The 25,811-nt window shown below is 37.3% G+C and overlaps 1 protein-coding gene across 6 annotated transcripts in view; it reads right to left on the minus strand.

The window, feature by feature from the left end:
• SMARCA2 (SWI/SNF related, matrix associated, actin dependent regulator of chromatin, subfamily a, member 2) overlaps positions 1–25,811 on the minus strand; it is a 126,568-nt gene that overhangs the window by 23,029 nt on the left and 77,728 nt on the right. For all 6 annotated transcript variants that reach the window (XM_052778984.1, XM_052778983.1, XM_052778985.1 and 3 more), the window contains 4 exons: positions 24,967–25,130; positions 22,294–22,521; positions 18,733–18,810; positions 12,603–12,821 (listed from right to left, as the gene is read on the minus strand). In XM_052778984.1, the coding sequence (XP_052634944.1) occupies positions 12,603–12,821; positions 18,733–18,810; positions 22,294–22,521; positions 24,967–25,130 (689 nt within the window). The remainder of the gene's footprint in view (positions 1–12,602; positions 12,822–18,732; positions 18,811–22,293; positions 22,522–24,966; positions 25,131–25,811) is intronic.

Consider the following 25,811-nt stretch of genomic DNA (forward strand, 5'->3'; position numbering starts at 1 on the left):
ACCATGCAACAACATACTTACCTTTAAAGAGAAATGCTCTCAACCAAAGCAACAGAGTATCACATTAAAAAAAAAAAAAAAAAAAAAGTATCTACTTAAAATATTTATATGATCAAAGCTTTTATCTTCGGTGTTTTCTTTCTGGTCTGAGAAAAATATTTCACATAAAATATCCCAATATTTAACCTTAATGTAAAATATCTTCATGCTTAAGCTTAATCTTTAATGTGACAACTACTAAATAAAGCATCACGCAGAGCCAGCACTGATGAACTTGCTCCAAGTTATGGCAAACTACATTGGCAAGGACATAAATTTTCTTCTGTTCAAAAGTGAAATCTGGTTAAAAAAAAAAAAAAATCAATAATTAGACTCATTCCTCCCTCCCCCAAAAGGCAAACTATGATTTCAAATGGAACAACTCAAACTGATTTTGGAAGTAATGAGCTTTTCATAAATTTTGGGGACAGAAAGACTGAAGAGCACAATATTTACTGATGATACCAGGACCCACAGCCTGCTCACAGAGCACAAGGAAAGTGCTCCATTAGGGGGAAGGAACTGGGTGATAAAAAGGTGAAAAACTGTGTCATGCTGACTACAAAGATGCTTTGCTTAACAAATCAGAGCATTGAGAAAACATATACTCACTGTATTAAGACACTGAGTGTAGAACGACCAAAAATCATCACTATTCTGCAGTCCACAGCTACTCAGCCACACTCTTAAAAGATCTACAAAACTATCTCTAGTTGTCTTCTGCAGTTTTCAAAAGTAAGTGTGATTTACCCCTCCCATTTGACATACAATTGTACTTTTTATCTTGTTAAGAAGATTTAATTTGAACAGCCTCTTGACCAAGCCAACCTAACCTAGAAGCAACACAAAGAAGGGGAAAAAAAAAATTCAAACAAATTCTATACCAGCAACTATTAATATCAACTTCCTCAAAACAGAACTGTTTTGTTGTGGTGGTGGTTTTTTGTTTGGTTGGTTGGTTTTTTTCCCAAATTTTCTGCCCTTCTTTTTCGAAAGCTAGATCACCTGCTGAACAGCTCCTGTCACTTGGAGTAATGGCCTGTTTCTAAAAAGCCTGTTTTCTAAAAAACTCTCCCATTCAAGACTGAAGGACAATGGACTTGTGAAATATTGCGCATGAAAATTGCCAGATGATAAACAAACATATTCTGAAAGGGATTTTATAATAGCAGTTCTGAACCAGATGGTATCCTGTGTATTTTTCAGTTTGCCTTCAGATTGCTCAGAACCTTACAGCATACTGGTGACTCCAAGAGTGAACACTGTTAACACATTGGCATTGGAAATAGTTGCAGGTATCTTCAGCAGTATAATTAGACGTAAAATTTACAGACTGAATGAGATGTAACTAACTCAAGAAAGACACTGCAAGACTATCACTTAGAAAATACTGCAGGCAAATTTATGGGGGGGGTGGAAATAATAATCTTTACAGACTCACAGTTGTAGAGGAGTACAATTAATGTAACCAAAGCTATCTTTCAAGACTGGTATTAATTTTAGTTTGCAATTGTAACTTCAAATAACTAAATGACAACAAAACAGGAAACATCTATAAGTAAGCCATGGCACGTGTTTTTTAAAGTTAGTATGAAATAAATTTTTCTATACATACTTGCTTTTTAAAATGTCTGGAGAAAATGCTCACTTATTTAATGTGCATACATGAAGATAATACTCAGTTGATATAATTGAGATGCATAAAAATAGCAATTTACTTTTGTACATTCACTTTTGTCTACAACGTTTATAAATAACACTATTAAGTCATGAGTTGCTACATTTTTTCTTCTGCGCAGAAGGTCCTGATTTCTTCAAGTCTCCCTTGCCAAAAGTGAATCAGATCAAACACCAAAGATGAAGAACTGTAAGAATCTCTCAACAAGCTTGATAAGGACAGAAAAAGTCTGGGTTTTTTTGATGACTGCAGGTGCCAATGGCTTGCTGAAGTAAAATGGATGAGCAGGAAATCCAAGAAAACCTCTGACAGGAACTCAAGCAGGAAGCATTTTATTTCACCCTAATCACAGAAAGGTCCTGTTTAGGAAAGAGGGCATTGACTGCCAACAAGTCTTCCTTGGTACCTGCTGCAGTCTTTCCATTTGTGAATGATCTATCACATGCAAATTTCACCAGCGCAGGAGAACAGCTGATGGAAGATACATGTTTCCTGGCTTCAGATTCACAAGCAATCCATCTTGAAGTAAAATCTAACATGACAGAGATGCCTCATTTTTTCCCCTTTATCTTGTTCAGTATGATGTAGATGCTTATGTTTGTGGCATACACAGGATCCTGGAGCATTTAGTGAGTTTTTTTCAGTGAGGAAGAATGGAAGTGGAAGGTTTTCCCCCTTTTTTATTTTTATTGGCATTTTCTCCCTGACTTATCCAGAATTCTGACTCACCTATTTCAGCAGTGTAGAGGACAATATACTGACAAAGGTACTGTAAGATAATTGGGAGTCCAGTTGCGCTTTTTTTCTTTACCAAATACATTATCTTCCTTAGGAGAGGCGGCAAGGAAAATTAATTGCATGAGAAAATTACCTTTTCTGAGGGGTGCCAGGGCGAGGTGGGGGAGATTACTTTACTTTTTCCTACATTCCTTTAAAATAATAAGCATGGAATTTAGTCAACAACATAACACTTGTGTGTCCTACAACAGGAGATATTCTATCTTCCTTGGCATCTCTCTGTTTAGAACGAAAATAAAATAAAGGTTGGTATGGCTTAGTTTGTACTGTGGGTTTCGCTTCCAGATCTTTCTTCTTTGGTCTAAAATAAATCTTTTACTGGAGGGATATATCATTCTACCATTCTTCTGAGATTAACTTTTTCTTCCAATTTTAACGATTTGCTAAAACAGTTGATTAATTAGTTTAGCACTTATGAACAAAGTTTAAGACAATTTAGTAGTATTTCTGGTAACAACTACCTTCTGTTCAGGCTCACAGACAAATGTTGCAGAGCAGGAAGAAACAAGCTGCAATAAAGTCATGAACATACTCAACAATAAAAACCAGATCCCAAATCAAGGAAAAACAGGAATTCTACAACATTCGAAGGATTTATTGTCTCTCAGTCAGATAAGAGATTGTTTAGTTTACAAGGGAGATCATAAATACAAAAACCAATCAGAAACACATTTATATATGATCACTGTATATGAATACAAAAAACCAATCAGAAACACATTTATATCTGACCACTAATAAACAGTTACACAGGATGGCTTCTCTTCTCAGTCTTGAGACAAGTATTTCCTGTTGCTGTTTACCTAGTCTTTCACAAAATACTGTTGCAGTTGCCAAAGGCCTTTGGTTTCTTAGTACCATACAAACTTAATTTATCTTTTTATACAATCTTCATTTATCCTTTTTTCCTTGAATAATAGGGCTGGTTTTATGGATATTTACCTTTTTTTTAGGGATGTTATATTCTTCTACTGTGGAAAAAGGTAGGAAATCTGTACTTCGTAATGTTGCATGTCCTGGCAGGCTGGCAGTGTGGCTAACGTTTTGCAGCTCTTAATGCTGAGAGCTAAAGACAGAACTCTCACATTTCATTTTGTTCCTTATGAAAAAAATTCTCAAAATTCAGTTAATGGGAATTAATGGATTATTTTTTAATTTATTTTAAAAAATTTTCCAGGGCTTAGCCTTTCTTCATTCAAAGAGCATTGCCTCCCTTTTCTTCTGAGACTCTACTAATGAAATCAGAAAGATACCTGGTATAAAGACAGGGTTTATACCCTCACCAGATCAGTCCTTTGGAAAGAAACTGCAGCCTTGGCTCTCTCCAGGACCACATTTGCTTCCAGTGAAAGTTGCTAACATTTGCAGTGACAGATATCTTTTCTATAGCAAAAATAAATTTGACAATTCTAAGCACTGGATAAAGGTAAGTAGACAGGACCAACTCTCATTCTGCAACACAGTCAACAGCAGGATACCATATCCTGGTAGAAAGTTTCTTAGAAAGAACAAGCCACCTTTTCTTCTACTATGCAAACAACACAGCTGAGGAATAAAACACAAAGGGATGATTAGCAGATTTCCAGTGTGAAATCACTCATTTTGAGCCACATCTCTAGCCTTAGAATACGTGAATTATTTGGCTGTCAAGAACAGATATCCAGCGATGACCTCCAACTGCTCAGAAAAACACTAAAATGTTTTCTCTCTTTTTGATCAACACACTAAGAGACTAACAAAAGGCTTCTATTCCACAGGTGAGCATAAATTTTACGTGTGCCCTGAAACACTACCATTCTTAATGATGCAAAATGAGAAGGTTATAATACAAACCTCAAACTGGTGCTTTTATGCATGTAAAAGTAAACTCAGCTTCTGCCAATAGTCATAACATTACGTAGTTTCTTTTATATGTTCTCCTTTTCCCTTATATTTAAGAATGTTCACACATTCTCAAACAGACATTTTTTATTCCAAATTTAAAATGTGGAAGATAATCAAATGGGAACAAAATGGAGAAAATAAATGCAAAACAAAACAGATAAAATATCTTGCATAAAACAAATATAATGGAAAAAAAACAGTTTTCAGAAACCATTATAGTTTCATTATTTTTCAGCTGATGTTCATAGGATGTCTTGTACCTACTTATTCACAGAAAACAGCTGAAGGATTTTTCCAATAGCGCGGGAAATTGGTTACAGACATCTATCACTATTAATGAAGGTACTCTGAGGCAACTAAGAATGGGAAGTGTGCAATGTTGAGAGAGTATGATATAAAAAAATGTATGGCAAGAGATGAGACTACTCACTTCCCATGCTGACAGAGGAAAAAATTTTACTCATAGAAATAGACTGTTTAAAGAATAAACAGTAGGAGGTAGCCCTTTAAGACAATTCCAATATAGTTTTTTAATAACTTTGCAGAATTTGGAAAAAGATAGCATGAAATGAAACTAAGTCAAACTTTGGACAACCTGCTGAGAAAAGCTGAGTTATATGTATCCTTCATGTACTTTATACTAAAACAGTATTTTGTGAGGCTAACTTCTAGCAGTGATGCAGTAGTTCCATGTTTTCAGGATGCTTCTGAAGCTGCAGTTATCAGACTGTGGCAGGACTCAGAGTACAGCTTGACCCTTCAATATGCATATCACAGCCTAAAAGTAAAAATCTAACATGAACAATATGTGTCTACAAGGCCTTTTTGGTCTTCTGGGATAAATTGCAATGCAAATCACAGGCTGACAAGCAAAAACTATTATTGAAGCAAAGGCTAACTGAAGAATACAAAGAAGATTCCTGGAAAGGCAATGAGGCTTAAGAAGTGAAGTTTCCCAACAGAATAATGTATAGTGTTAAAAAAAAGCACTAAAAACTAAAAAAAACTAAAGCAAGGCTGTAAGCAGCAACAAAATCTTATGGTTCTGAGTTTGAAATCCAGCTAAAAATATTTTATTACATTGTCAGATGCAACTGAAAAGAATACGTAATGGATATCCATTAAACCGTAAACTGCATTACTCTAAACTTGACAATTTCAGAGTACAGGATGAAATTACAGGGTTATGATTACTGGAAAACTTTTGTAGGATTTTCCTTCTTTAAAGTTAAAATTCCACTGCTACAGTAAGGAAATACACCATTCCACTCATCAAGCAGAGTACTTCAGGATGGCCCAAGAAGCTAACTGCCTAAGGCCTTCCACTCATGACTGGCCTAAGGATAAGCTGAGTAATTTTTGAGAAGTTCAGTCTGAGACTTTCCTGTTCTTCCATATTTGCTAAGTTAGTACTTCCATACTTGTTTACATACAAGAAGAGACGAATTGCTTTCATTTAAGTTGTGGGTTTCTAGAGAAGCAGCAGAGCTCTGCATACGCACACGGATGCACCAAAAGGATTACTTTTGCCTGTCATGCTTGCTGCATGGAAAACTTCAGTGTGAAGCTTCCCATCACCAGCTCAGGTCTGCCTTCAAAAGATGGCACTTTACAGTAACAGTCTCTCAGTTTGCTCCTGATGACAAGGCAAAATATTAAATGCTTCCCTTTTTGCAGAGTGAATAAATACTTTGGCCACAATATACACTTGGGAAGGTATGGGTAACTTCTTAACCGTTTTGTAAATCCAAATCAACATAGGAAAATTTATTGCCTCTATTCAAAAGTTTGATAGGTGACAAAAGGTCACCTACTACATATGACCTATCATCATTACTGTCAAGGCATGTCAGAGAACGTAACAATGCAGTGGACCTAAGTATTAAAATGTTTGCTGCTTCTCATTGCCAAATGACCCTAGCAACAGTAATGTTTTAAACTTTTAATGCAGACCTTTTTTTGTGGATTTTGTGAAGTATGTAATAGTTGTTTGTGTTTCAGTTTTGGGAGTTGATTTGAATTTTGACCTTCCACATGAAGAGTATTTCACGCATCTTAACTACAGGGCCTAATTTTTTCATGCAAAATATTGCACTTGAAACAATAATAATATAACAAAGCCTGAAACCCAGAGTTTTAACTCATGGTTGCCAGGCTATATAAACTTGGTGTGTCAGAAAAGTACAGCTATTTCAAAGAAAATGCAATTTATTTTAGTCTAATGTTAACAATACTACTCACATTTTTAAAAAATACAGACAGGTGTTTATATGACAGTGTTATTCTAATGTTTTCTAGGGGAGAATATATGTACAATTGCAATTGAAACTGTGTTAATATTTGTTATGGTACTTTACATGTAACATCATATGGATAAAATCACAGACTGAAAAAAAAGAACCTTATGAAAATATGGCAAGATGTTTTACTGATAGGTATTCCTCTGAAACAGCTGTTCAGATTTCCTGACTAGAGGTCCTTCTCACACAAAAACTAATTCTGGAACACTAAAAATTGCCTTACTGAGACTATCTCTCAAACACTGAAGAGGCATTTCAAAGTACTTTGTTAGTTTCCAAAATTAATACTCTCAATCCTACCTCCAGCTTCTGAGAAAGATATCCAGGGTGTAACTCAGGTTCTTTTCTTTATAAACTAACAAACCCATCTTGCCAAACAGAGAACAAAAGCTATCAGGTAGATGCATTTAAATTCCCTTTCATATATCAAAAGCCAAGAAAATCCCCTTTCATCTAAACTGCTTCCTTGGTTTTAATTTCAATGCAACTTAAAAGTAGTCATTTTTTTCCTTTTCTTAAATAGATAGTAATACTCAGAACATAAAAATGGCTTGGCTTTGTGAGGCCTTAAAGTCATGTCCAACTTCCTAGTCCTTCAAGAAATCAGCTTCCGCATGCATAAAACTTATCAGCCTCACCTTGTACATTAAAAAATAGTACCTGGGGCATCCTGATGATTGCTGGTCACAAAATGGACAACACCCTGGGATGGTGGACTTTTTAAGCCTCCAGAGACAAACTCTTTTAAATGTGCCTTGTTTTCCCCTACAGCTTAAAAAATTCAATTGGATCTGCAATTCAATACTACAGAGCAGAGTTTAGATCAGAATGCAATTTTCTTCAAATGCCCTGGGCAAATACTCACTTACTTGACTGTTAAACAGGTTTAGCAGCAAGTCAGGAAACTTCGCAATTGTAACCAGAAATGGTATAGAGTAGGGAGGGAAGAGAGAAAACCAGGGGTGGAGGGGTATCATGTACATGAACTATGCAGATAAACTATGCACTGGGTAAAAGGTTATTCATATTCTCCTCCTTCACAGAATCTCAGCCTCCAATATAGACTATATAAAAAACCTGCATTACAATTGAAAATAACAACCAGTAGATGAAAAGTGAAGCTAAAACAGTTATCAAATGTAATGCTGATTTTCCACACAGCTACTTCAGTATCTAACAAAGACTACTCTAAGACCAAATTCCACCATAACAGTTTACAAAACCATGTCTTAAAATATCTTCTTAGTATTGATTCTAAAGTTGTATATGTAAAAGTGAAGCTCTCTCAGAAAACACAAACCTAACTAAGAAACATTTAGTAATTTATGTCAAGTTGTAGTAACAAGCCGGCCCACCTTTACTACCTCTGATGCCAGACCTAACTTTAAACAGACCATTAGACAGTGTGTAAAATCAAAAAGTTATGTAAAGTTCCAGCTGATGAGAAAACAGTTGAAAACATGCCCAACATTTTCCTGCTAGGTATTTCGATTTATTATACAACATATTTACCTTAGTTAGTAAACATAAACAAAAAAGCAAATAAAACTTTTGTCATGATTATGTTAAACAGTATTCACCAGATATTCTGTATGTATTCTGTTTTTAAATATCAGTAAGATTGACTAATTACAGACCAAATGCTTGAAATTTTTACATCAGCAAAATAAGTAGTCCACAATAGTTGACTTTTGCAGGTCTGCATGAGGTAAATGAGACACTGAGCATTTTGGACTCAAGTATGTTTCCCTGGCCAACATGCAAAGCTATTTCGAATGAACTGCATGACTAGGCAATAAAACTTCAGTCACGTCACCTAGCCAGCAATTAAATTGAATGAGAAGCTGAATCCAGGTGCAACTTTCTTAAGTCTTGTAACTACTCAAACAAATCCTCTGATTCTTGAAGCCTGCCCTAGCAATGGAGTCCTTAGTAGATGACTCCTCTAGAAAATTATCTGCCATGGGATCCAGCAAAGTATTTTGCAGTCCTGTTAGAAGTGGTGCACAGATACAATCTGCTAGAGCATGAAATACTTCCAGAACATAAATGCTTCTAGGGTCAGGAAGCAAACTCCTCCTTCCTGTTTTTTTTTCTAGGAAATACGGTTGTCATGCCAACAGTTACAGAACCGCAGGCTGCAGCGACAGCTAGTGATGAAGCTCGTCTGTGTCTTAACAGCTTAGCTTCCCTGGGAGGGTGTCACTGAATTTACAGGTTGTTGAGGGCAGCAGCACAATCTCACCAAACACTGTGTATGTCCATAGGTTTGGCTTCTGTAATTATTTTGTCTCCTGCTTCCAAACTCAGCTACTTGACCTCCTAGCAAGGAGGGAGCTGACATACTTGGTCAGTATACATGCATGCATACAGACCTTGAGGTGTATGGCAGATCCTATGGGGATCTGCCATGACCTTAACTAGATTCTTCAGTGTTGGGTGTATCAGCAGAAGGGTCAGGGTATAACTGTAAAGGAGCAGGTAGCTGATCCCCACAGTCCAAGCTGGGGCTGCTGATTGAGGCAAAACTCGTCAGAAGAGAGATCTAGTCAACTTCCCCAAGACACATAAAGAAAAAGAGACGGATGAGGACTGGATATTGGATATTATTATGAAAACAACTTATTAGTCAGAAATGTGAAGTTTTACTCCAGAAAACCCCATGAAAAGATAGCTATAAAGGTGTAGCAGCAGCCACAGCAAGAGAAAAAATGAGGGGCATCCCTTGCTGCTGGTAAATAAATCTCATTCGTCTGTAACACTGCAACAAAACCAGAAGTATCTATAGTTGCCTCTGGAGAGTGGCATGATGCAGAACACGAGTAAAAGGGTTATCTTATGAATTAAAGTACCATTCTTAATTCAGAACTTCCTGGCTTTTCTATTGTTTCCAGTTTTACTGATATAAGTAGTTCACTGCATCCCAAGTTAACAGGAAATGATTAATTGGAAGTTTTCATGTAATATGCATGTTGCTATTACCTTACAAGTTACAGTGACAAAGCCACAAGATACAAATGCTTATAAGCCATCTACAATTTTATATGTTTATATAGTTAAAGATTCCCTTGAAATTGTTCTACAAGATTATTACTGCTTTTTCTACAATCTTCCAGAGATGTCACTACAGAGAAAGACAAACACTTAAATTCTCAAAGAAGACGTAAAAGTGATGGTGGTAGGAGGCCAATAGGTGTGACAAAGAACTCTGTTTTACACACACACGGAAAATAAGATCATGAAAAAACTCAGAAAACTTGACTTATAGATTTCAGTATCCAACCAATGGAGAGGAGTTTTTATTCTGAACCTTCATAAGCAGTGTTACACTATAAATAGAATTCCTCTGAGTAAAGAGTCTAAAAAGTATTAGTAGTTCCTGCACTTGCATTTGTTTCAACACACTCTCAAGTCCACCTGAAAGTATAAGTTAACATCTGTATACAATAGAGTCACAGTAGGGACTGCAATGCACTGTGAAGCAATCTGACTTAGGTTTAACTTAGCTAATTTGAGAACATGCTTAACAACTCAATAGGGAGGACGAGGGAGACCAATTATTCTCAAAAGAGTAACAAGCTGTGTTGAAAAAGGGGTAGTATATGTACCATCTTTACTAGCGAGGTTTCTGACCTGGCCTTACACAACAGTCTCAGAAGCAAACAATGAAAACAATTACTATCAAGTAAATGTAGAATTGGTAAGAAATTGTTTTCAGAATACTCCTTATAATGGCTCTTTATCAAATGGTCCAGTGCTTTTCAGTGTTTTTAGTGTCTTTAGGAAGACAGAATAGAAAGTATGCCTACTAAATCTCCAAAGAACACCAAACTGACCAGAAGTGCACCTGAGGACAGGCTTAAAATTCAGAATAATTTTGGTGAAGAAAACTTGGGTATCATTCAACAAGAGCATATGCTAAATCCTCTTACTAGGAAGGAAAGATTGACTATACAAAACATGTTCCTGAAAAAATGGCCAGGAAGTAGATCCACAGAAAAGGATTAAGGGCTTATACTAGATCAAATATTTAACATGAGTCAATACCTTTACTGTTAAGAAAATTAAATACTGGATTGTGAGGTGTAAGTATCCTAGAAGTTATGCAAAAGAACTCCTCCTCTTTATTCAAATGAGGCTGCATCTGGAATTTTGATGCCTAGCTTTTGAACAAACTTGCAGAAAGCTGTCAGTCACACACAGAACAGCTACAGGAAATCAGTGAAAATAATCGAGAGATCTAGAAAACAGGAACTATGGGAAAAGACTGAATGAGCACTGGTTGTTAACCTTAAGAATTGACTGAACAGGGAAACAACTCTTCCATGACAAAGAAACATTAAAAAAAGAAAGGTAGCAGCCTGTTCTGCATGATCAGAGTGATTAGAACAAGAAGTAACTGGGTTAAAATCCAACAAGAAAATTCAGATAAAATATAACGGAAAGGCTCCCCTGCTGACTTCTAAATTCACTGCTAGGGAAGGTCTTGAAGAACCGATCGATGAACACCTACTATAAATGACACAGGTCTGGCTGATTCCACCCCAAGTAGGAAGATGGATTAAATTATTTTTTTAGGGCTGCCAGTTAAGCACTTAACCCAAGTATTAGACCCAACTCAAGACACAGAACATGCAAGCCGAAGCTAACCTCTCTGTTGCCATAGCCAGTGTTCTATCATTAAAAATAATTAGCTTAAAATAACCTTGAGTAGATCTACACTATACTGTAAGCACTTCCACTGTAGGAAAGGGTAAATGGTTTGAGAATCCAGACAGTATTTTATGTTTCTAGGTCTTTCTTCTCCACTGACTACTTGAAAATGTCAAGTATCAAACTCCTGTAGTTTCACAAACTTGCCTAGATTTACAGCTGATGTATAATTCAAACCTTTGCTCCCCTAAGCTTTACACCCAGCAGCAGAATGTGGATTAGCTCTTAGCATAGAATTGCACAAAGCACTCTCACAAACATCAATTTTGTAACTGAAGTAGGTAAGATTTCTACCTGTCTTTAGCAAAAATACACTGTATATTCATGTTGGCATTAAGTCTGTAGCTATTCTATGACAAAACTTACTCTGTCAAACCATGTAGACTAGTTTTGCACATACAATACTTTATCTATATGTTTTGGAAATCATAACATTATCAAATTTCCTGGTTTTGAAAAGGCTTTCCAACAAACAGTCCTCACCTCCTTACCACCCCTGCTACTACCATTCTGAAAAGGCACACGTATTAGAATTCATTAGATGCGTATTTCACAGAAGAATGGCAAGAATCCTCAAGTACAACAAAATCACAGATTTGGTGTGAGTTAAGTTTAAAATCTTTACTTTCAGGTCTTAAATTTTTTTATCATTTGTAAGGGTTTTGATCTCAGTGGAGCCAAGAAATGCTCAGGACTTGGAAACGAAACAGCATGAAAGAAATTAGACTTACGTGAAAGTTTCCAAATTCTTAAAAGGGTTAAATTCTGGTATTTAAAAAAAATAATAAAATTAAGATTCTGCAGCACAGAAAGCTGTAATATACACTGATCACTGGTCTTCTCCACCATAAAAGAGTTCTTCATATATCTTAAAAGATGACACTTATGAAAGTCTCTAAAGATGTAAGAAATATGTCAAGATCCATGGCAATAGAATAGCTGCAATAGAAAGCTATCATAGTCCTGATTCAGCATTTAGTAACACTGATTTAAGTTTCAGCAATGCAGCTTAAAACTTACTTTTGCCTTCAAGACAGCAGCAAAAGCTGGATAATAAGGATATTTAGGCCTTAACTACTACATTGTACTCTCCCTGGTGCAACTGTGCAGTCTTCAAAAAGAAAAAAAAACCCACCACAAATGAATAAATTTCAACTGTAAAAAACAAACAAAAAAAGGGGACAACCTACCCGCAGCCACTGTTTCTCTGTGAGAGCATCACTGTAGTCCACATCCCTGCGTTGACGGGATCCTCTTCCGAATATTTTCTCCTCTTCTTCTTCACATGTAAGCCTTTCAACTTCAGCATCATCCTTAATAATCCAGGATGGTAATTCATCCTCCTCCATCAAGCGGGGCTTACGCTTGGGGTTTCTGGCATCCTCCCTGCGACGGTCCATGTCCATGCGCTGCAATGGCAGTTAGGAAATGATAAAACAGTTTTAAGGGCAAATATTAAGTGAACCATGAAAATACCTGGCTATCTAATGATACTTGAAACTTCAGACTAAGTCCTTCACAGGTATTTCCCTTCCACGATACTTCTAAATACTTCTAAAATGCAACTATAAAAAGAAGCTACACTTGATGGTTGATTTTCAGTCAAATTCACTACTCCATAACCAGCTTTTACTGAAGTAACTGAGACAACACAGCAGCTAACTGATACAAAGCAGATCACAAGAACGCTGTTGTGCTGTGTTAGTGTTAAGTAACTCTCTTCCTTTTTTGCACAGGTTTTATGGTTTCTTTGTGTTCATAGATGTGATCTGCCAATACTAATCATTCCTTGACAACATCCCCATAAGGTGCTATTGTTATGGAACTAAAAACAATAACTGAAAACACACTAGTTTTGTGAGCCTGAATACCAGAAGAAAATTTAAAAGCTCAAGAGAGAGAATTAAGAAATTCAGAGAACAGCTTGTCTACACAGTGCCACAAAGCCAACACGCTTAAACCACTGAATTTTTCCTGATCTTACTGCTGTACTAGGCAAAAATCAAAACACATACTAAAATATGAGGTAAGATTAGGCAAAGTGTTAAGAATATTAGAAGGTAATGTTAAGACTTTAAGACGAAATTGAAATAATCACATAACTTAATTTCAAGTGTGGTGAGTAATTATCTCAGAAAACAGGTATGGATACTCTGGATACATTCCCATGACCTGCTGTATTCTTATCAGTGAGGTGCTTTATAATCCTCCTGGGGAAGCATCCACCTCTCTCTATTGGCTTTATGCTGATCTAGGCTCCTATGGTCCTGTGAATCTCATTTGCATTTTTTGTAGCCCAAATCAAATAATATGAATAGACTTCTTTTGAAGAGTCATACAGTACTTAAACACTCAGTAATCAGTTGCTAAACAGAGAAAACAAACAGGTGGCTACCAAGAATTTTATTTTCATATTTGAAAAACTGACACAAATAGACTGGCACCAGAATCAGCTGTAGCATCAAACAGGTTACTGCTTTGGCCAGTAAACATTTGTAAAAAGCATTCTCAATTATGCACAAACCCCTCCCTTGTGTCCATGATGCTGCACTTAGGCAGTATGCCAACTAGACATATCATCCTTTTACACCCCTAGCCAAGACACAGACATGCATAAATTCAGGGATATTATTTATCTATAGGGGCAGCTCAAAACCAGCCAAATTTACTAACTGAGGCTTAATGGTGGCACTGTTGAATATGCTGAATCTTCTCTCATCTTGGCACTTCTCAAATACAAGCATTCCCAAAATACTACCTCAGGCACAGCATCTTACAAGTAGTCTTCATCATCTTGTCTGGTGCCCTATCTGATTTCTAAACTCATTGAAAAGCGGAAGGTAAGATGTGTATCTTCAGTCTGCAGGTCCAACCACACTCAAGAAGCAACTATAAAAACATGTGGGTTTTCCCCATTCTTCATTACCTCAGACAATGATGAATGGGCTGTATAGCCTTTAGTTTTTTATAGCAGACTTCCATATTTCACCTTTTAAAGAACATCTAATTCAATCTGAATTAATTTTAAAAAATGCCTCATTCAAGCCAGACACGTGGCTTGGTTTATTGCTACCTTGGCAACCAGCATGCTGCACTGAGAGAAGGCCCAAACAGGATAGATTTCTCTATTATTTAGCAGCAAACTTCAGTGAAGTCAGGGACATCATATTATAATGACATTAAGTGTATGAAGCAAATGCTGAAACTTCTTTTTTTTTTCCCCGATGACCATGTTTTTAGCTCTAAGACAAAGACTGAACACTAAGGTAGTATATTTTAACAGCTGTTTTCTGAAATGAAAGCACTTGGGAAGGAAGATTAAAGACATTCTCAGTTAATCTGAGATGTAAGAGATACAAACAGCCATTTGTTTTTTCTTAGGATACTAACTCAAACTGCAGTCCAGGTAATTTATACAGTTTAGCATTAAGAGTACTTTATGCAGAAATGCTGCTGAATAGTTGTCTGATAATTTTGCAATCTGATTTTAGCTAAAATGTAGACTAAGTAAAGCCATATGTTGGCCAATGCCTAGGTCATAGTGACACTGCTTGATTTAGGATAACCATTAATCAGTCGCTTCATTGTGCAGGCCTGGTTACTTTGTATAAACAATGCATGCTTTGCTAATGACTACACCCTTGAAGAAGGAACTAAAAACTGATAAAAAGGAAACATCCTGCCCCAGAAAGCGCCAAAAGCCGGATGATTGCCAAAGAAGCATGAACTGAGGGAAAGGTAAACGTGGCAGGGGGAGATCACGACCTCCAACTCAATTCAAGACTGGAAAGACTTGCCCCCCCACACCTGCAAGGAGCATGCTTGCTAATTTACATAAAAAGCGAGGCAAATTTAAATATAACTGACCAATGGTAGATGAGATGGTGACTACCAACCAATGAACGTAAATTTAGGTGGGTACTAATCATGTAACAGAATAAATACGCTGTAGGTCTTTGGTGTGGTGTGCTAGCTTTGTAGAATTACCACCTAGCACCCATCTTTGCACAAACATGAAATACATAAATATCTCAGCTCTGTATGTAAGATTGGCTTATTGCACACCAGGTATCGAATCCCACTTGTGGGACAACAGTTTCTGGTGAACCAGATGGGATGACCATTTTAAGCCTTGCCCGGATTGTTGTGCTGCTCCAGATGGGAGATAGGACCAGGAAGGACTCCAGTGCACACCCACCTTTTGACTGGGGAGTCCTCCGATTCCTCTCTGTGGACAGACGACAGGCAACCCAATGGGTGCAACGCCAATACAAGATATTTAAAAGGAGGCAAGGAGCTACAGAGATAAGTAGCCGCTTTTTGCCTAAGAAAAGGGATTCCTAGTCCAACACGGGTTGGATATCGATAAGCTGCTTTATTTAAGTAAATATAACATTAAAAATAACTTAAAAATTTTTCCAGGAAGAGTAACACTTGTTGAAGCACACTATTATGAAAGGATGAGTTGTACAGATCACGCTGAAACACTGACTTTTCTCTGAATATTTACTATGTGATGAAGTGCCATCATTTGCAATGAATGCAAAAGTAGGACAGTATGAGGTTTGAGGCTACCTAGAGTTTTTACCTATGTTACATATGTGGAGCCCCTAAAAGTCAGGGGAACAAAGTCCACTTGTACATATCCTCTTTCTAACAGTGTATTTAGCTCTACAGATACATCTCAGGATCTATGCCAAAGAATACTTCCAACCTGAAAAGTGACCACAGAACAGCTTCTCAGGGAACTGCTTTGCTCTCTTGCCTATTGTTTTGGAACTGCTTACTTTAAATAAGCAAAATACATGCTTTTACACCTCCAAGCCTGGTTAAATGAACAAACCAAAACACATTTTTCTTGGATACTGCAGTTCGCTGTATTCTGGTAACATCTGCACAACCTTAACAGAGGGAATGAGGCAGCACAGGTATCACTGAGTGTCGTGGTTTAACCCCAGCCAGCAACTAAACACCACGCAGCTGCTCACTCACTGCCCGCCCCCCCAGTGGGATGGGGGTGAAAATCAGGAATAGAAGTAAAACTCATGGGTTGAGATAAGAATGGTTTAATAGAATATAAAAAGAGACTAATAATGATAATGATAACACTAATAAAGTGACAGCAGTAATGATAAAAGGATTGGAATATACAAATGATGCACAGTGCAATTGCTTACCACCCGCCGATCAACGCCTAGTTAGTCCCCGAGCGGCGATCCCCCTGCCCCCACTCCCACCAGTTTATATACTAGACGTGACGTCACATGGTATGGAATACCCCTTGGGCCAGATTGGGTCAGCTGCCCTGGCTGTGTCCCCTCCCAACTTCTTGTGCCCCTCCAGCTTTCTTGCTGGCTGGGCATGAGAAGCTGAAAAATCCTTGACTTTAGACTAAACATTACTTAGCAACAACTGAAAACATCAGTGTTATCAACATTCTTCTCATACTGAACTCAAAACATAGCACTGTACCAGCTACTAGGAAGACAATTAACTCTATCCCAGCTGAAACCAGGACACTGAAGTAAGGAAAACACAAACCTATCTTTGTGCTTTTCATCTGACTATGCAAGACTATTGATAAAAAGAAGACAAACAACCCTGACTGCCAAACTTATTTTTCAGACTTTTATAATTAAACAGTTTACTAAAATGAAAAACAAATTCTTTATTAACTATTAAAATTATTTCTTAGCCATTAATATTTAACTTCACTGTTTCTATCTTAAGTATTTTCAAGCCCCTGGCTTCCAAAGCATGTTAGCTTTGCATCTTCACATTTTTATCACCTACTACCAACTCTTTACTCTCCCTTAAAAACTTTCATGTAAATTAATGTGAAAAACATAAATTCAGCCCACACAGTGCTAAAACGGTCTTCACTCTAGGCCCCCTCAACTGTTTTACTGAACGGCTGTTAATAGCCTTCAAACTTCATTCAAAAAGATGAAGTTGTAGAAATTTCCTGCAAACAGACATAAATTCATCAGCTACTTTCAATCCATGGATTAGTTCTTTCCTTCTGGGTCTGAAGGAGAAGTACTGAGAAACTTTTTCCAGCAGCAAATCTGCTTTCCCAGAACTCAAGGTACTTTCGGCCAGTAATATGGCTGAAATTATTCCTTTTGAGTTTTGATCGAACAGCCACCTCTCCGTTTCTGTCATGTAAATCTCCTTACACCTGAACTACTGAAGTAAAGTTTAGAAAGATAGGTGTCTGTAAGCACTCATCTTGTGTGTAGCCTAGCTTTAGGGATTTCAGATCTTCTGAGATAACATTAAATGAAACTTATCACAAAAGGACTAAACTGTCAAGTCAGCAAAGACAAAAGGCATGGCCATGTGGGGGAGTAGTGCCTTTGCCAACTGTGCACCTGAACAACTGTCACTTCGGTAAAAAAAGGGCCCCTGCACACTTGTGTAATAGTGAAGTTGTAGAGACAAATGCTTGAGCAGAAGATGGTGAGGGATTAAAAACCTGTGGTCCTGTCAATGTTTGTTTCTGTGGATACCACCTGACACGCTTTCATTCATGCACATACGAGCGTCTGTCTCGTTCCACCTTGCAGAACAAAACAGCCTCTGTACAATTAAAGGGGATGGTGCTTTACCTTCAGTACTTAAGTATTCTGTTGCTGCGTCAATGACTCTCAAAAGTCCTCCAGCAACCCTCACATTGTACACACACTAACAGGCAAGATCCATGCCTACACTGACATTTTAGTAATTATTCTATCAGTGTTGTAGCAGCAAAAACAAAAACAGAAGTACCAATACAAATGGGTTGCTCGCATTTGAACTACAGTCACTAGCTCTACTTTGGTAACTGTTCAACAGTTGTAGCGGCACAGATGCAGCTAATTGGGCCCTTGACAAAACCATCAGCAAACCCCAGTTAACTCACAAGGCAAACAGCACTCTCAGTCTACTAATTTACTATCCTGTTAAGATCCTTTAATTGTCCTTGCCAATATCATAGCCCAAAAGTCGGAAGAAATGTTGAAAAATAAATGTATGTTGTAGAATTAGCGAGCCAAACTGTGACTATCAGTTTTGCACTGTAAGTTTCTCAGGTTGTACCAGACTCTTCCTCCAGATTGGCACTGTTCCACTATACTGTCCACAAGGATCTCTGAAGTTTTTCTGTCATGTGAGGAACTCTTTATTTACGTAGACTACTCTTCTTTCCTCAAATAAACAATGCAAGTAAATAAAGCCTATCTCTCCAATGAAGTTTTCCAAAATTTGAATGACAAAAGGTGAGGGCCTTTGTTAAAAACACTAGAGAAGGTATTCTACTTATGACTGTATCATCCTTACCATAAAGAGATCAAATTCCTCCTCACGTCGAGCAATCATCTGATTCAGAGTCTCATCATCAGGAACTTCATCTTCCTCCTGGTTACACAGATGGATAAATGTATTAGAAAGAAGCTACATGCAACTTGAAGTAACAAGTCTCCATCAGGTCAGTGTTGCACTGACCCTCCTTCTGTCACGACACGTGTGAAACACTCAAAATGAAACTAAAACTTTTAAGTGTGTTCAGCAATTCAGAAGTAACACAAACCAGACATAATTAAGGGAGATGATTGGGACTTATTACCAACTTCATAAATTGAGAATGAGGAAATGAGCAAATATGCAACCAGGAAATTTTGGGTTGTGGTTTTCCTGGGTCAGAAGCACAGTTAGTGCTTCAGTTAAAATATATGCATTTCCGTTCTGTTGTTCTACAGTACTCCCTCAGAAATACCATTCTGCATTATGAGGTCTTTGCTGTCAATGCAAGGAGAATAAAAAAGCCCTGGTTAAATTAAAAAAAAAATGAAACATGTCATTATACTAGAAAAAAACCCTGCTAAATCCCTCTTTCTCTTGATCATTATCTGCTTAGAAATTGAGATGTGAACCTGTGACTTCAGACAAAATGAATTATTTCATAAAAACAGAAGCAGTCCTTGGAAAAACAATTTAGAACTGTAGAACTCAACAAAAAATGTTAAAGCTGATCAGATATGATATCCATTTTAACACAATCAGAGTCCACAATGTTCACTTTCCCTCCCTCAATTATTCTGAAAGCACATGGCATTTCATATCTGACAACTGGTCAATTGAAACAATAAAACTACAGACTGGTTCCTACATAGGGCTTACTCAACCTATGTTACAGTATGCTGCAAACCTAGAATTTTTCATGAAAACTCTTGTTTTGTACTCAGTGAAATGGCAGTATAGAATGCTGCATATAGCACCCAAAAACCTAACATTCTGTAGCTTTTGTTTTTTCCAGAAATAAACAGAAAAGGCCTTTATCTATATCCATGTATCTTATTTTCCCTCCACTGGCAAGATTTCTACACCTCAGGAAAAAATACAGTTCTTATTAATGCAATTCCCAGCAAACACCTCTGTACCCTAATCTACATATAATTTAAATTTTAACATGAAAAAAGCAACGGGAAAAATGATAGAGAGCTAGTTATTCTCACTTCTAGTCAGTGCTCCTTCAATGTTCAAGAAAAGGAAGTTACATAGTTAAACATACAGACAAAGAAAGAGTACAGATCCCTTTTACGAAGATTGTGACCCTCATGAAAATTTCACATGCTTCCTATCATCTCAAACAGAGCAACTTGTGACCTGAAAAAATTAAGGGATCCCACAGCAGAAGCTGTTAACAACAGCGTCTGCATCATCTGTGGTTAGTCTGAATAACCCTGTTGCCAACGAGCTAGGCTTGGCAGAAGAAAAATTTATAAACACCTGTGCCAACAAAAAATGCCTCCATGAACAAGTTACTTCTAATCACCTGTCATACTTTCCTATTATTCTAATATATCCTCCTAAACACACAGAATTAACCTCTTTGCTTTATCTAGTACTGCTAAAAGAAAAAACAGAGCAAAAAGGGAAGAAGAGAGAAAAATAAGGGGACTTTTGATGCTGAATTTATGAAAACTACTAAGAAAGTACAAATAGAATACAGTGCTCTACACACAAGTGCGAAAAGCTTTGATATGCCAGTTTAAAGCATACTAAGCATAGGAATATTTAACTAGGTGGTCACTAAGCAATCTCTTTATTAGCTGTGCTAGTCTGTATTTGCAAGTCAAAGTTGTTTTGGTATTAATAACTTTTAACTGAGAGATTTACTTTTTCTTGTCAATCTTTCATCTGATACTCAGATTTTGTTTCCAGTGCTGTTGCAATGAGGAAGCAATGGCTGATCAGTGCAGCATGGTGGAAATTCAATCCCTCTTATTCTCTCAGCAGTTTCAGTGTTTGGGCAAAGTTTTGCATAGTCTCTGTTCACAAGAAATTTTACTTGAAAGGTTCAGCTTCAGTCTGACTGTTAGAAGTCAGACTGCAATATCAATGCTTGCTTTAAAGGCTGATGCTGGGTTATGGCAAGCAAACCTTGGTTAAATCTGTGCTTGCTTCAGGATGGCAGACCAAGTGTATTTGAACAACACACAAGAAGCGGATTGGTCTGAAGTAATCTATGAAATAAAGCACGTCAAGTAGGCCTGAACTACAGTCCTGACTTCTGAAACACTTTCAGATAAATATTTGCTAGGGTTTTAAAAACATAACAAAATTATGCCAATTTTAAAAACAAATCCACAGGCTTACTGAAAATTTCTCTTGGTTTCAAATTCATCCATCTACTCATATAGATGGTGTTGGCTGCTTAATAACTACAGTTTTACTTAATCAAAAATGGTACATACACATCACCCCAATTCTGCATTCACACCCTAAGTAAAGAGAATTACTGATACAACTGACTGTTTGTCACTATTCTTTCATTTCTTATGAAAAATACTAAAACAATAGTAAATTCTATCTTAATGATGTACTAGCTTTTTCTAAATCCATAACACCATGGAGAGTTTACACAAAAGGTTTAATTATTGAAGAAGTAAACTCCTTGGTCTTTGAAACTTTACACCACATGAAGGATGCCTGTGAAACACAGGCTACGGAATCTTCTCTTCTTTCAGTGTACACCATATTCAGATGTACAAGAGGCAAAATTAGGCTTGAAATCTATGCGTCTTTAACCAGTACAGGATATTTTCGAGGTGGGAAAAAGTGACTGCAGAATGGGATTTTTTTTGCATGTGTCTTCGTTATAACTGATGCATTTATGCACTCTCTCCCAAATGCAGCTTTCATCCAACGCTGAATTTTGTTCACATTAAGACAAGAGTCTGCAGTGACAGGCAAAAGAAGGGGCTCATCATTCCACAATCACAATTCCAGAAAAGAACACAATGAAAAGACAGGGATATACAGTCAGTGATTCTATAACCTCACTTCTCACTATTAAAAGGGAAGACTTGACAGCTGTTTTTAAACAACTAATTGTTTCTTGAAGAGGAAGAAGTAACCAGAAGTTCAGGTTGGACACAGCATCAGAAAGAAACAGTTGCTGGCTTGCCCTAAGCCCAAAGCACATCAAAGCAGATCTTAACTCTTACCCAGGATCAAAAGAAGCACAGTAAGCAGGGTCTTTCAACACTGAACCTAGGTAGTGCTAGTTGCTCAGCATGTCTGAAAATCAGATTACCTAGATTAACGTATAAACTGGATTTAGGAACTGTTTTATAATCTGTTGTTGAAAAAATCTTTGTTTGAATACGATTTTTTGCCAAAAATATGGAAGGGCACAATGGGTTTAAGTTACAATGCCTAACTCCACACTAAGATATAATCATAACCATAACATCATAATTACTGTGACCAAAAAAAAGAGAGAAAAAGAATATGATGACATTCTTCATTTCAAAGGAGATGACAATCCTTGTAACTGATGAAAAAAATGACTCAGTACTTCCTGAAACATCCTCTTACTGATTATTTCTACCTTACCTCATTTTCCTCTTCATGCTCCAATATAGCCTGTAGAAAGGCCCTCCTTTCGTGGCTTGAAGATTTCTGATCAAACATTCCAGCCTGAATAACTTTTTGATCTACATTCAGCTTATACTTTGCAGCAGCAAGTATCTTCTCTTCCACACTGTTCACAGTGCATAGTCGCAGGACTCGAACTTCATTCTGCTGACCAATTCGGTGAGCTCTATCTTGGGCCTGCAAGTCCTATTAAGCAAAGAACATAGAGAGTGAGTTATATTGTAACTGTGTGACAGAAATCGTTCTCTGCTTAAAGGATGTTATAATGCTGAATTCTTTTTGGTATAAAAAGGAGGTACTCAAATGACAGTCCACCACAGTTAACAAGGTTAATTCCTCATTGTTTTCTTTCACAAAACTTAATCAGACCCAGGAAGGAGGAAAACTGAAAGGAAAAAACATGGACATGCTCTGTATAGTGTAAATGCAGTAAGCCAAAAACTTCTTCAAAGCATGTGCAGTAACTGAGAAGGGCTGATGTATTTACTTTTTCCCTCCTATTCAAAGCTCATGGCCCTCCAAGCCAGAATGAACCCTAAAGTAAAATATCTCTTGAGTGCACAAAAAGAAAGCAACAAAATTACTAGGAAAAAAAACGATACATAAACTTATCTACTAAAGGCTGTTGCTACCTTGGAATATTTGTGTTAAAACAGCTTAAATGTAACCTTCCTGGTTGAAAGTTCACATATACAAGTCTGCGAATCAATGTAACTATTTTTTGGTCAGGTGATTGCACTTAGAAGTGGTGGACATAAAAAGTACACTGCAGGTCATAGGCAAAGAATTTCTTTTATTAATGCAAAATCTTACCTATTTTCTTTGGGGAAAAGAGAAATCCATTAACTCCTATAAATGATGTGTTTCTGCTTCAGCATAGTCAGATAATGAAGGGTACCTAACCTCAAAATGCTATCACAGTTTTGTGCCACCTCACAACACAGTGATTTCTTAACGTAGAAAAAAAGAAGAAAACAGGTAATGAGTTTGCCTATTTCAGTCCAGCACCTTGCTTTTGCTACCGTTGTTAGCTCTTCTGTCTTACAATTCCCTTTCCAAGCACTACATACGATGCAGCTGCTGCAACTTAAAGGTGTATCTGAAGTTTGCATTAACAGTGAAGATGAAGCTACAATATGAATTTGTTTATATAATCATTCTCAGAAGCACAGGAAAATGGTAAAGCAAGGAAATAGTTTTTATTTCTGGAAATATGATGTTTAAGTGCTAACCTCTCCCCGCCCCAGCTATCCCCTTTTAGCACGCTGCTCGTTAAAATGAACAAATCACTCCCATCCGCAGGAGAAGAGAAACTGCATGCATTGAAAAGGAGGCTCAGGGGACACCTTACTGCTCTCTACAACTACCTGAAAGGAGGCTGTAGTGAGGTGGGTGTCAGTCTCTTCTCCCAAGTAACAAGCGACAGGGGAGGTTTAGACTGGATATTAGGAAAAATTTCTTCACCGAAAAGGGTTTTCAAGCATTGGAACAGGCTGCCCAGGGAACTCACCATCCCTGGAGGTATTTAAAAGACATGTAGATGTCGCGCTTAGGGACATGGTTTGGTGGTGGACTCGGCAATGTTAGGTTTACAGTTGGACTCGATGATCTTAAAGGTCTTTTCCAACCTAAATGATTCTATGATTTTGTAATTTAGCAATCTTCCCATTGAATACTCCAGAAAATATTCTGTAATTTTTACTATACTGCAAAGATTTATTGCTCTCCTACTGTTGAAATATACAGCAGTCTGCATTAAACTCGCCTGTGAAGGTGTCCTAAAGACAACCAAAATTATAAAGAATGAAGTGCTTTCTGAGCTGCTTTTAAAACCTCTAAATACAATTGCTCTGAATTTCTTAAGCCTTGCTTTAAATTGGTCACCATGGCATCTACAGGAGTGCTGCCTTGAAAGTTCTACATAAAACTCTTTTTAGTCTCACTTCCCATAGTTTTACATGTGGCCATTGGCTATGATGTGACTTGCATATATTTGCACAATAGCTGAAAACACACACAGCTATGTACTTCCAGAGATATCTAACTTACATTTCTAAACAAGAAAAAGGCACTAAGTGACAAAGACAGGCCTTAGTTACCTCATCTGGCTTTTTAAATAAGCCAAAGTGGCTTGATACCCTCTCTTCCTGGTGATCTGTACTCACTACTAGCCACCCACACCAACAATGTAAGTTCAGTGTCTCAGGCCAACACTGCTGCACTCACACAGCCACTAATTTCCTGAGACAGGCAGCGCTCTGCACAGCCTTTACTGAAATATTGCAACCTACCTACCGAAGACTCAAATGTGGAGTTACTTATTAATGTCCTAAGGGTTAAAGAATGAGTACAGTTATACAAATGAAGCAGGTCTATAAGGCCCCTACTTCTGAGGACTCCCTGAGACTCAGATAAAATACATGCATAGACACAGAACTACTTCACTGATTCAAACCAGAACATTTCCTGATTGCAGCAGTTTGCAGCACTAATTCCTCTCAAAGCAGCATTTTATGACTTACCTGAATCTACTCCTTTCACCCCAGGCTGTATCCCCGATATAAAGAAGCAACCCAAAAAAGCATCCTGAATTCTTTGCACATTTCATGAAGATAAGTAATTAAAAATAACCTGGTGAGGATTCCAGTCACTATCAAAGATTATAACAGTGTCAGCAGCCTGGAGATTTAAGCCTAGCCCTCCAGCCCTTGTACTCAGCAGGAAAATAAAGTATTGTGACCCAGGTTCATTGAACTTCTTCAACAGAGCAGCTCGATCCTCTGATTTTGTTGTGCCTGAAAAGAAAAAAAAACAAAACCAACAAACCCTGTAACAAACATGTGAACTGAAACAGTATAAATACAGTGTCAGTTGCTAAAGGTACCTGTGGAAATGAAATTTTAGCTCACTTGCTGTTTGCCATCTCTGCCACATGTTCCATAATACAGAATAAACACTGGCCACGAATGTTTTGGTCAACTGCCTATCACATCTAAGAAGGGGACTTCTAAATACCTCTTTTAAGTATTTGACATTTCAAAAGTGGGCTTTAAAATACTGGCTAACACTGTTATACCTTTTTATGACTCACATAAATTTCAACTGAAGCTCCTATACACAAACAAAAGAGAGCTCCAGTTTTGATTAATGCCTTCTGGCCACAACAGCATCTAAATTTTTTTAAAAGTTACTTATATAGAGATTTATCAAAATGTTGTTGTTGGCCTTCAGAGTCATAATTAATACAAAAGGACTGAAAATTCTTAAAATGTCCTGTCTTGAGGGTGACGATGTACAATGGCTGAGGGAGAGCAGGCAAGGAATTCAATCATGGTGAAAACGTAGACAAAATTCTAAGTAAAATCTAACCCCTGTGCACTCTGGCAACTGCATGAATTTCATGTACTTTGACAACAGTCTATATGGATCACCTTAGCCTGGTCCACTGTTTACATTATCTTTTTTACACTTCTGTC

Source organism: Harpia harpyja, chromosome Z, assembly GCF_026419915.1.
Source record: "Harpia harpyja isolate bHarHar1 chromosome Z, bHarHar1 primary haplotype, whole genome shotgun sequence".
NCBI lineage: Eukaryota > Metazoa > Chordata > Aves > Accipitriformes > Accipitridae > Harpia > Harpia harpyja.